Here is a 13,335-nt window from a genome sequence, read left to right on the forward strand (position 1 = left end):
TCTCTCTCTCTCTCTCTCTCTCTCTCTCTCTCTCTCTCTCTTTCTCCGCTAATTTATCATTATTATCCGCGATAGCACGCGGATTGTTACACTACACGAAAAAAATTTCAGTTCGTGCAACTGAATGGGTAACCAGACAGAAAAGTCACGAGTAAAGTAGGAAAGATCGAGTCGCTTTCATCTCATTTTAATTCAGTTATCCATCACGGTGGTAGACGGTATCGATCACCTTTTCGGAAGCAGCCAATCGCGATAATCGTTAACCCGAAACCTGGTTGACCCAGAAAATTCGCAAGGTGAGAGCTGGAACGTGAAGTCAGGCCGCTCGGATGAGCGGCTCCGACCTCTCATTCTCGTCTTGGTATGTAGCTACGCGTTAAATTAATACGTTCGCATTTCCCGCGGCTAAATTGTGCCTTCGCGCGTTACAATGTTAACGGACACATGCAACTCCGATCGCTTTCTCTCTCTCTCTCTCTCTCTCTCTCTCTCTCTCTCTCTCTTTCGTGGGAGTATTTTTCAAACGACACGTCGTTCACGCAAAGCCCCGGGAGTTTGTTGCGTAACAAAGTATACGATCTCTCTTCTCGCAATTTGTGCCCGCTAATCCGATTTGTGTAACGTTTAGCCGAAACCGTGAACGATTTATCGTGCCATACCTCTCCCTGAGAATGTAGCTTCCGTAAAAGTTACGTAAAGATCGTTGACGTGAGACGGATGCTTCGCGACTTAGTAATATCTCCCCATTACGTAAAATCTCTCTGCGCTGAGCAATATTTAAATGTCGTCGAAAGATCGCGATACGCGAATCTGCGCAATAAGCGAACCGATCAGCCAGCAGACCGCGATCAGTCCTTCGACATCATCGATTCTTCGATATGACATATGATATACGATCATGGCTGACCTTTGAGAGTGTCACTCTCGGATGCGCATTTAAATGCAATTAAATTCACTTTAAAAAACTTAAGAAAGGCTCTATGATACATAATCTAAATTGAAAATATGAGAAGGCCTATTAAAGCAAACAGGAAGTACGTATAAATACAATTAAAAATAATTTATTCTATAATTTTTAAGTAATTGAAAACACTTGTTTACTTTAAATAAAATTTAAATTTAAGTAAATATGTTATCAGTACCCGTTAAAAAAAGTAGAAATTTTTTATTTCTTACATATTTTTTCTCCCAATGTATTTCCAATAATTCCGTACTCGAGACGCGAAAAAACTTTTATCGAAAAAATATTCCTCTTCTAAAGAAATAGATCATTAATCGGAAATCTATTAGATATTATACAACTTTTTATTACTATTATACTATTTATTAGATACTTTATACTTTATACTAGATACTATTACAACTTGAATTAAGAAAGATATGTTTATTTAAAATAGAATGCCTTCTTACGCGCGAGACAAGCAAAATTTGTAGATAAAAGATGAAATTCCTTAAACTTTACGAATATTGTGCTTAGAATATTTTCCTTTTGGTGTTTTAGAAGAATTGAGGCTTGAGGCTACATACAAGAGATTGGGATATATTTTTTTAGAGATGTGTGTTGATGTTCACAGACATATTCCAATTTTTCATTGAAAATTCTAGCGCGCAACAATCATCATTCGGCTCGCCGGGACGAACTTCATCATCACGCAGACGGGTTTCATTCTCGACGGTCATTCAGCGTTCGCGCGACCTTTAACGGCTGAGTTCATTCGGACGCGGAATCGCTGCGCGGTATTTTAGGCCGCCTCATAATCCCGTCTCTCTGTATACGTGCACGCCGTCGCGCTTCTCCTCACGTGTCTGTTTAATTCTGACGTTAATCGGTATGTATAATCACGAATGCGAATAATCACGTAACATGCGATTTATCTCACGTATTCGATTTATCGTATTGACTCACGCTATCTGGATTTACGACGCCTCTCAGGTATGCGTAAACTTTGTGAAACAACAAGAATAACCATATCGCTCTCGTGCGAAATGCGAAATTATGCAATTCCCCACAGCGAAGATTGAGGGACCGCTCGCGCTATCGTTTAGTGTATATACGCTTAGTCGCTTAGTGTATGTACACGCAATATCAGCGTGATCAAATTGAAATAAGACGATTATACGCATGAGCTATACACCTCAGGTCATAATTAATTATAAACTCGTATTTATGAACTGTTATTCTGTTCCGTTTGAGTCTATATTATTTCTTAAATATCTATTTCTTAAGTATCTATTATTTCTTAAATAAAATAAGTACAAATACAGATCATCATAATACTAATTTATGAAGAGATAATTGACAAGTTGTAATTTAGCAAATAATGGCGGACTACTACAGCGTTATCCTAAATTTCCCGACTCAGATACAAAAATATCTAAAAAAATTAATTTGCAGGACTAATAGAAATAAAATTTCGATTCGGAGTAACACGCACGCTTGTCAGCCGACAACGAGACGGTCGCACGAATTGTCGGCGTCTTGTACAGTGCCTCATTAACCTGTATGCTAAATTAGGCGAGGTGTGAAAAGGGACATCGCCGACGTGAATAATGAGATTTTTCGGGGGCAAGGGGGGAGAGGCGGAATACGGTTTTCGGTGCGGCGAGTACCGTAACTTCGTGAAAGATGGTTATCGCGGTCGCGAAAGAGAGAGAGATACGGAGGGCGACGATTCGGCACGACAGAGTGTAAATAAAGTTCACGATCGACGCGAACGCGATGGTAGGCCGGCGAGTGCTCTAACGGGGCAACGTCACGGCACGTTAACGTTCCACCAATGCAGAGGGGCTATCTTTCCGCAGTCATTTTCCATACTTGGTCGGCCAGAGATCGTAGATCCGCGAGAAAGTTACCGTCGCTTCCGGTCTGCGCGGTTCTACCAAATAATCGACAGATCGCGGCCGAAAATCATCGCCCCGACGTTACGTCGCGAGACGTGCTCGTTTCGCGAGTTTTTCTCTTGCGATCTTCTCGATCGGAAGTACCACAACAAAGAATTTTCCCGTCAAAAGACGAATTGCCTGACTTTTGCAATGAGATACCGCGATATCAGTCATAGGCTTGTATCAATACTGGAAACTTGTTTCGTGCACGTGTAAAAGAATTTGGCTGAATTAACCGAATATCCGATGAAATATAAACGAATCAGATTTTCAGGACTTATTAAACAGAAATCTTGTTTGGTTAATCTCGTTAATTAATTTGAACAAAATTCTGGCTCATTCATACTTCACCAGACATTTGGTTGATCCAGCCAAACTCTCTTTTCCGAGATATTCAGATTTTTATTCAGAGACTTGGACCCAAGTTTTTCAATTAAATTATGATTACATGTATGACATAATATCTGTAATCACGGTTCAACTGAAAAACTCTCATCTAACTCGGAGAATTAAAATCTGAATATCTCGTTTGAGACAAGTTTAAAAAATGACGACTATTAATACAGACTATAATAATCTTCGCACGCGTGCGAGAATACAAGAGAAGAGAAAAAGAGAACAGATCACTTGAAAGAAATTTGCGAGAGACCACCTGTCTCGCGGGTAACATCACCGGCTGAGCCCGAGGTCGCGCGCGTTCCGACTTAATTTATCACGGCCCCGGCGAATACACGAACAATAAATGCGGAATGAAAAGCTCGCAGAATGCGGCGCGCGGAGGAAACGAGAGGCTCCGAAATGCAGTAAGTCGCGTGTCCGCGGCAGAGAATGCGACATTTATAGGCGAGCCGTCCAGCCACGGCGGGATCTCGTATCGAGGATATTGCCGGCGCGAAATTTTTCCACGCGTCCGTCCGTCCGGCCGCTCCTCGTTCGGTTATACCGCGGCGAGGGCCATAACGCGCGCGCGCGTCTTTCCTCGTGCGTCGGCGCTCGTAAAAATCGCGCATTGTGTTTGGGTGCAAGCGGAAAGATGCTCGTCTACGTCGGCATTGTTTTCCGTCTTAGGATATCGTCCGCGCGCGAGCCGCCGAGACTATTCTTTTTTTTATCTGAAAGCGCCAGCCGCGATCTGCCGCGCTCAACCCGTTTCTTCTCTCTTCGAGAGAGGCAGAGACAAACACAGAGAGAGAGAGAGAGAGAGAGAGAGAGAGAGAGACCGCGACGCACCTGCCTCACCTTGCCCCAACAATTAAAAGCGCTGTCGAAGTGCGTGCAATTTGCCGATTCGACGCGGCTCCTATCGATTCGACGCGCCTTACTGCCCGAATAATTACTCCAAATACGGTAGTCTCGAATTTATCCTCGCGAGTTCAATTTCGTGATTTTAACAAGTAACAATACTTGGCCCTTTTCGCACTCAGCTCTGCCAGACACGCATAAGACGCATGCAAGAATGAAAATCGACGACACGTGCAGGTTCACGTTTTTTCGCGAAGTAGCGAACTCGCGCTGCCACAACAATGGTTATTCATAAGATAGATAGATTACGAGAGATAGATACGTTTCTGATGACTCCCAACTGCCGGAGAATTAATTAGTTAGCTACGTTTCTCTCTCAAGTAAGCCGGGAAAGAAGAAACGTCTCATCGAATTCTCGCAGGGATAATGCCGAACGGCAACCTTGAGCGCGCGAATGTCTCTTTCTCTTTCTTTCTCCTTTTTCCGAGCGACTCCGGGACACACGGTTGTTAGTCTAGATGAGTAAAAATTTTGCGCGCTGCAAAAAGCGGCGGCTTTCCCACGTTTTAAGGCCCGTAAATCACGACGATAATCAGGCGCGTTATTCCCATAACGCGGGCGGTCGCAATAACCGTCTCGGAGGTTGATCACCCGTGGAATTATTATAGGTAAACAACTATTTTCACCTCGGCGAGATGCTACCGGCGCAGCGATAAAAATTGGCGACCGCACGCAAAGAAAATTCTCCGGCGCATTCCGTAACTTCGCACGCACGCGATACTGTCCCGCACGTGTGTGCGTGCGTGTGTGCGTGCGTGCGTGCGTGCGTGCGTGCGCGAGTGCAGGGCGCATATAGACGGAGTGCTGTAACGAGCGCGGCTACATAACTAAACGTGGTCCGCCGTTTCGGAATGTACAGTGAGTTGCAAAACACGAGGAAGTCGGCAGCTCGCTAAACTGTCAAAATTCAGAGTCATCACGGACGTACTTGCGCAATAATAATATAGTTCATAATGTAATTAAAGGGGTGCTATGAACTTGAAAACTTGAAAATCGACAGAATACTGACTTTTTCCTGCAAAGTTTGCGTACATTAGTTGAGTAAAATTATATATATATATATATATATATATATATATATATATATATACAAATGCTTTTAATCAAAATATATGCAACAACGAATTACTCAATATATGACGAAAACGATAAAAATTTGCAAAATTAACATCTGAAGCTGTCAGCTGGCAAAAAAATTCGTCCGTCATGATTGTGTTAATGACTCTTAAATGATTAAATGAAATAATAAGAACACTAAAACAAATGAATAATATAATTACTGGGCAAACCTGTCGGTAATGACTCTGAATTTTGAGAATCTAGCGAGCTCTCAACCTCATTGTGTTTAAACCGTTTTGCAAATCACTGTATCAAAGAAACGATCGACAGCTTCAACTGAATCGCGAAAAAATGCGCCGTCATCTTCGCGTTGATAATTGAAACCACTTGAATCTGAGATTCGAATCGAAATAGTTCACTCAGCCAGTTGATTGACTCATGCCTGCTTCTACACTAAGAAAAACACTGAGAAATGGCGCCGTTTTTTTCCTCTTTTTCTCATCTCGCCTTTCCCCTTTTCATTGCCTATTCCATATCACGCCCTTCCGTCGTCTGCGGCCGTCCCCGCTGTTTACCATGCAATTAATCAAACGTACGGCTTAAAAATCCAAGACAGTCCATCATCGACAAGCGCGCCTGTCCGGCGCGTCGAGAGAAGCTGTTCGGACGTCTCGTCCGAGCGACGTGTGAGGGCAACAGACGGCGTTCCGCGACATAAAGACGCAACATTCTATCTGTATGATACGTCCTGCGACGTCCATCTAAAAGTGCGTCTAATGGCTCTCGATGATTGACGTATTCGATAGGAATTAACCGGCCGCGTGAGAATATGTCTCACGGCGCGCGAGAAACTTTGCGAAAGCATGCCAACGTCACGCGAGACCGTCGAAAAGCTAATCGCGGCTAACCCGCGGCGACATTCCGCGCGGATACCACCTGTGCGTCGCAGAGCACTGCACACAGACACGCACGATACACTTGCGTGTACCTGCACACACGGCGCACACGTGCGTGAGACACGTAACGAAAGGTACGAATGGAAATAGGGCGTGTAACACGCTCGCTGTGTGTCAACGGACGTACTACACGTGCGTGCGAACGTGCACCGCGACACCGTGATTCCCCTCGTGTCACTCGGAATCGAATTGCCCGGCGTATTATTTGACGCATTGCTTACTCGACGCGTTACTTTCTCCCGAACAACACGCTGATGCGACAATGATCCGTTACGACAGTGTACTGAGAGAAAAAAAATGTTTGAAAAACTTATTTGTGGGATACGAAGTTTACTTCACATAGAGAGAAAATCTTTATTTCCCGCAGATATATTTTCAACTATTTTTCGCTCAGCGTCAACTGAACGCTCGTTCTCAGCGATTGAACCTTAATCTGAGTTTGGTTTGTGCTTGAGTAGAATTTGAATATAGATGAAGTTCAATTGACGTTGGTACATTGAGAAAAAGATACGTGAAAATTCGAATGTGTATAGGATATAAAATCGATTTTTGTGAAATTGACTTGCGTGAAATAAATTTGTGTTCCATGCGCGCGAACAAAATTTTCACGATTTTCTCGGTGTGGAAGCAGGCATGAGACAAGCAGCTATCCTGTATCAATCACTAAGTGAACTATTTCAATTTCAAACGGTTTCAATGATCAACGCGAAGATGGCGGCGCAATGCGTTAATGATAGCGTATACTACGTATTACGCCGCGCCGTTGCTCACGCGCCAAAACTAAAGTCCGAGACACCGCGAAGAACCCGGAAGAGAGTCGCTCTCTCACTCCGCCGCACGCAGTTCTGCTCCGATATACGCGACCCGTGTCGTCGTTAGGCCGGGAAATGCAAAATCAACACTCACCGATAAACCCGCGACGTTGCTCCGTTTCCCACGGCACCGGCTTTCCTCTGTCCTTCTCTCTTTCCCTCTTCTTCTGTCTCCCTCTCGATCCGACACAATCGAACCCGGGCTGGCACGAGAGATCACTGCACCGTTCGCGGAAGAACGGTATGTAATAACGCACTGCGATCTTTAGAACGCGGGGAACGGACGGATGTCATGCACTGTGTCACGATCACTGTCGATCGCCGCGACGACGAGAACACGGCGACTTCCTCGGGGGACCGGGCGGCCTCTAGTGGTGGTGTCGTCGGAGCGCGCGAGCGACGTAACACCGCGTTCGCACCTGCGACCACCTGCTGCCGAACTGCGGCCGCCGTGTTTACATCGCGCGACCCGCAGGAGGGGCGGCGACGGGACGGGCGACGGGCGAAAAGCGGTGCGTGAATGCGTGATGACGCGTGCTGACGTGCGTGAGCGCTGCCGTTCCGCGCTTGCCTCTCTCTCTCTCTTTCTCTCTTTCTCTTCCTTCGTGCTTTGCCACTGCTTGTCGCTCGGCGTCTCGCGGGCGAGTGCGAGAGCCGCGCGAGCCTAGCGCGCCTTCACCGCGCCACGGAATCGGGACCCTGAGGAGGAGGCGAGCGAACGAGCGAGCGCACCGCGGCTCTCGCTCTCCCACCCGCGCCATGCCGCTCGTTTACCTCCGCCGGAGAACGGTACACCTTTTTCCATTTCGCTCTTCTCTTCTATCCACCCCTCGGGGGCCCGTCTTCCGCCCGCGTCGCGCCGCACCGTCACCGAGGCTTTTTAAAGGGGACGCAAGGACGGCGCTCTTCCGCGGGAAGCGGCTCTTGATAAGCACGCTCACGTCGCGCACCGATCGCGAACGCGATGGATCCGAGATATCGCGCGTCGTCCAATTGGCGAGACTCTGTCCTTCGAACTTTAACTTCAATTTCAATTAATGTCCGAACTCCCTAGCAATATCCTTAGCAAATGTGTGCAGAAAGAATTTAGAAATGTGTGCCACATTTTACGTTATCAACATCATTAGAGTACACGATATTCTAATGCACCGAAAACGTTTCTATAAACCGTCATGGGATATTTGGCTGCTTGAAAATGCTTCGCTACGACGCACGAAATTTACTTTCGACACGACGATTACCGCGCACGAGGCTCGCGAACTGAAATTCCGAGAAATGTGAAATGGACTTTGGAATCTGGACTGCAGCGCTGCAATCTGTCGCATGATTGACTAACTACCACGCCGATTGAGATACTCGAAGAAAACGCGCGAACGTTACTCGGCGCTTTCGACAGGCCGTTTTCACGAGAGAGCCTTCCTCGATGACTTTTCGATACTTCACTTATTTTACCTGAAATCCTTCTACGCGAGAATTCAGCGGAGTCAAAAACGCGATGCTCAGCGATCGAGCTCCGAACTGCCATAGCGATTGCTACTGTTCTCTCGATATTCCCAAATCCGATTCCGGCAGCTATTCGACGACACTTTGTCACGCATACGACTTACTTTCGGCACTCCCGGAGATGACCCGCGCGCGAGACTCATCTTTGGCGAGTCCAAATCGCGAGAAACACGGAGAGGCTTTCCGACACCGAACGTTGCAACGCGGCTATTACACAAATACATGAACATTGCGACGATTGAGTTTCTCGAAGTATAGACCGACGCGCGCAGGCGACGCGGACTGACCAATCGGAACGCTCCGTTCAACTTTCAAATTCGCACATACGTAATATGCTCGAGATGGCTCTGATATCCGAAATATCAACAAGACTGCTATGACGAAACTTACCGACAGCACCCCCACGTCTATGGCCGGTATTCATAGTTCGATCTTATATTTAAGATCATTTTAAGTACTGTCTTAAGATGTCATGAACCAATTCACCGAGTCATATTCGCATCTTAAGACATTACTTAAGACGGTCTTGAATAAGATTCGACTATGAATATCGGCCTATGATTATTATACGAGACTGTACCTCATCAGGCGTACGTTGCTACGGTTCGCATCTCGATGACTGTACGACACTACTCGACATTCCCGACAGCTGAGTTTTGTCGATATTTTACCGCAATGGTCACGCGAGACATGTTTTCGACGCTCTCGATGATGATTCACGCGCAAGACTCCTTCGGCGCAATCGAAATAACGAAGCTCGACGGTCGAGCTCCGAACCGCCCTAACCTGGCAAAGGATCGTTGCCGCACTCGACATTCCCGATCCCGATTTCGACACTATTCGACGACACTTTGCTACGCACACGAGCGAGACTTACTTTCGACCTCCCGGGGATGATTCGCGCGCGAGACTCGTCTTTGGCGACCCAAAATCGCGAGAAACGCGGAGAGGCTTTGCGACGTCGACTGTTCCACCGCGGCTATTCCACAATTACATGAACATCGCGACGATTGAGTTTCTCGAAGTATGTGCCGACGCACGCAGGCGAAATGAGCCGACCAATCAGAACGCTCCATTCAATTTTTGAATTCGTGCATATGCAAAATGCTCGAGATGCTTCTGATATCCGGAATATCAACGATTCTGCTATGACTAATAATAAGACTTACTGTCGGCACTTCCGACGACGATGATTCGCGTACGAGACTCCTGCGGCGAAGTCGAAACAGCGAAGTTCAATAGTCGAGCTCCAAATCGTCCTAACCTGGCGAAGGATCATTTCCACTCTCGACATTCCCGATTCTGATTCCGGCAGCTATTCGCCGACACTTTACTATTCACACGCGCGAGCCTCGTCTTCGGCGAGCCGAAATCGCGAGAAACGCGCAGAGGCTTTCCAATGCCGACTATTGCACCGCGGCCATTCCACAATTACATGAACATTACAACGATTGAGTTTCTCGAAGTACGAACCGACACGCGCAAGCGACGCTAACCGACCAATCAAAACGATCTACTTACCTTTCAAATTCGCGCATACGCAAAATGCTTAAAATAGAAAGTTTTAATATGCGAAATATCAACGAGCCTGTTATTACTAATGACGAAACTTGTCGTCGGCACTTTCGACGACGATGATTGTTATAAGAGATTCTACTTCAGTAGGTCGAAAGCATACAGTGCAATGGTTTGCACGTCACACTGTCACGTTGATCACTGTGCGATATTCTAGATAACGTTTCCGATAGCCGATCAAATTTTTGTCAATATTTTGCTACGAACGATCTTTATAATCATCGCGCAATTAATAACGGGGCGACCGATAGAACTCAAGTATACACATTCGCTTGAATCAGACCCATTTAAATTGTCCAAGGTTTGTGTAACCGGCTGCTTTGCGATAAATTCGGAAATCTAATGATCGCACGAGAGTATGGAGTCGTGAGCATCGCATTTTTCTAACAGAGAGACCGCCTGCGTCAGGTTTCGGTGGACGATCACGAAATTGCGTTGCCTCGGGCCTGATCACCTCGTTTTTTCGTCGATGCACTTAGCTGCGCGCGGGGCCCAATCACGATCGGTCGACGGGAAACGATTCGGACGGACCACCGCGGCATCGAGGAACAGACAAACGGTTTATTAGGGTCAGGACATTAATGTAAGAATAAAAGGAACGCAGAATGTGAGATACTCTACACTACAAAACTCGCGTTGAATTTGAGCAAAATGCGGGAAATGAACCACGCGGAATTATCTGATTATTCTATAAATATTCGCTATTTAAGTCTCTGATGCTCGAGCAGATATCTGTCGCGTTGTAACGGCAGGCACGAGTGTGCAGCATCAAATCTATAAAATTCGAATTTGATTGATTTCGTCGGATTATACATATACGCTTGATCAAGTATGAAAATATCTACGTCGTACGAGGCACCTGTGATTAATCGAATATTCACGCGTAACACGTACTGCTACGTACTACTAGCGAGACGCGTCATCTGGCGTCGTCGACCTTGAATCGCCGAGCTAAATCGTAATTGGTTACACTTCAGAATTATCCTCACGGTGGTCCTCGTTTCACACTAATCCTATCGAGTGCGTGAAAGCGCATGCTGCAGGTGCTACGTATACCTCGCTACCATATGGAATCACACGAAGAAAATGGATTGTCACGTTGAATCAATCAGATCGTACTTTTATGATAACTATAACGAATCGACGAACGCTTAAAACATGGCATTAGCACGTGTGAAAGAAGAAAAGCCTAGTAGGAATGTCATTCTGACAAATAGGTGATTGCAGTCACTCGGTGCAGCTGAATTTTACAATATATAATAGGATTAAAAGATATGAGAGAAAGAGATATCATAATTTCGTTGAAATAATATCTATCTCTGCGAGACTAAGAATACAGTTATGGGATATATTTATTATACGACAGCATATCACGTTAAGATATACTGTGTTTTTGTACACTAAGCAACTTACAAGTCACTTGCTCCAATATCAGTGTTCAACACTATATACAAATATCTATAATAAATTAATATTACTTATGCGGTGGCCATGTCCACTGGTTGGGTGGCGCCTCCTGCATTAAGTTCTCCCACGCTTTCCATTCTAGCATTTGTTGTGCCAACGATAGCTCGTTCTTAGCCTGTATTACAAGTTCCTCAAACTGTCCGCAATCTATTTTTTCCTCTATAGTTTGTACATCCTTGTTCTATGAAATATCGTAGTTTATCAGATGACATGGAAATGATGATCATTACTACAATAGCACATATTATTCTTACACTCTCAACTACACTCAATCTGTATTTGACAAGCTTCTCTGTTTCTGTCCGATAAGTATAATTCTCTGGGAATTTATCTAACAGCTTCAGGATTCTATTATATACCGGAATTATATCCTGGTGAGGAGTTTTGCTCACAACCAATCCTGTCAATCGTGTGGTCTGAAAACAAAAAATGTTGACAATGAAAAAAAATTCTGAAATTTCGCAACGAGGTATTTATATCGGGATACAGATATCCAACGTAAATGCCAATTACGATGGTTATAATCTCTAATTAAGTAAATTCATGATAGAATTCGCACGAAATTACCTTCTTGAGAACACCTGCCATCGTTAGGAATTACCTAACACTTGCGTTTTATGCAAGTTTTCGCTTCACTTGTATATATTCTAACCTCAAAATATCCACTTATTACGGACACGAATGTTCGGCCGGTGAAGTAGAGCAGCTGCTAATAGTTCCAAAAATTCCGTTACGAGTCGCCTGTTTCTGGCAAGCTTTAGAGACTCTCTAAAGCTATGTTCAGAAATCCTACTCGATGGGTAGAGTTACTTTAATAAACCAATCAGGATAAATAAATCTTAATTCCTTTTGCCCTGATTGGCTAATTAAATGTTACTCTACTCACCGAGTAGGGTAGGTTTCTGAACGCAGCCTAATAAAACCAGCGGCACACGATGTTTTCATGCTGGTTGGCTTGCTGGATGAAAATTTTCTGTTCTGATTGGTGTATTTCTGAAGATAGATAGAAATGCACCAATCAAAATGGAATATTTCCACCTACTACGAAAACAAGCACCATGTGCCGCTGGCTTAAGAGCTGGCCATAAGAACGCAGTTTTTGATTGGTCAGGCAATTTCTGGCTACTCCCGCTCATATTTGAATCACGATAACCTTACCCATAACATTAAATTGCGTTGCATTACTTATAATTTATACTATACGTATTATTTTCTCATAATACACCTTATCATATATTTCATCGTTACCACCGCGAAAATGCGCCTAACGAACGTAGTAAAGGCGCACTTTGTTAGATGGTGTCTCGAAAATGCGCCTAGCTCTGGCCATTGAAATCAGGCTAATGGCTGTTCTCATGCTTCTTTCTGATCGAGGTCATAGCACCTATGAGGTAAAAGTGAAGACCGCTAACCGTAAGTCTTCCGTACATGAAAAGTAGACTCGGTGACCCGAGAATAACTGAAGTACGATGACATTATTGCCCATTTTCAGTCATTCCGTATGACATATATAGATGTTTATGCTAAAATATCAATTTTACAATTATCTCAATATTTTATATACAATAAAGTGCATTGAACTACGAAATTATGCTTTTGTGAAACTATATTAAATTTTAATTTATGCAAATTTAACAATTCTGTTTAACTTGCTATATTGGCTCTTATTTTGTTGGCAACAACAATACAATTCGATAACAAATAAAAGAAATTTTTTTGAAAAAGAAAGTCGAAAGTACCAGATTAGGTGAATAACATATTATACAATAAAATGAAGA

The 13,335-nt window shown here is 44.5% G+C and overlaps 2 protein-coding genes across 2 annotated transcripts in view; both read right to left on the reverse strand.

Moving 5' to 3' along the window:
* Positions 1-9,619, reverse strand: part of LOC116842603 — a 106,632-nt gene extending 97,013 nt beyond the window's left edge. Inside the window, exon 1 of the mRNA XM_032812029.1 lies at positions 7,107-9,619. The gene's annotated coding sequence lies outside the window, so the exon portion shown is untranslated. The remainder of the gene's footprint in view (positions 1-7,106) is intronic.
* Positions 9,620-11,424: 1,805 nt separating this feature from the next.
* Positions 11,425-12,295, reverse strand: LOC116842647 (NADH dehydrogenase [ubiquinone] 1 alpha subcomplex subunit 5). The gene is made up of 3 exons (XM_032812153.1): positions 12,125-12,295; positions 11,812-11,973; positions 11,425-11,738 (listed from the first exon to the last, which is right to left on the reverse strand). The coding sequence occupies exons 1-3, from the start codon at positions 12,143-12,145 to the stop codon at positions 11,565-11,567; spliced, it is 357 nt and encodes a 118-aa protein (XP_032668044.1). The 5' UTR covers positions 12,146-12,295; the 3' UTR covers positions 11,425-11,564.
* Positions 12,296-13,335: the final 1,040 nt, after the last annotated feature.

This window comes from Odontomachus brunneus, unplaced genomic scaffold (assembly GCF_010583005.1).
Source record: "Odontomachus brunneus isolate Ranch 3 - 2012 unplaced genomic scaffold, Obru_v1 Obru_scaffold_026, whole genome shotgun sequence".
NCBI classification, from domain to species: domain Eukaryota; kingdom Metazoa; phylum Arthropoda; class Insecta; order Hymenoptera; family Formicidae; genus Odontomachus; species Odontomachus brunneus.

Bases quoted from the DNA above. Each gene is read 5' to 3' on its own strand.
- LOC116842647 (XM_032812153.1), bottom strand. From the start codon at position 12,145: ATGGCAGGTGTTCTCAAGAAG. The intron at 11,974-12,124 runs GTAATTTCGTGC...TTTTGTTTTCAG, and splicing joins TGGCAGGTGTTCTCAAGAAG to ACCACACGATTGACAGGATT. The intron at 11,739-11,811 runs GTAAGAATAATA...GATATTTCATAG, and splicing joins GATTGAGTGTAGTTGAGAGT to AACAAGGATGTACAAACTAT.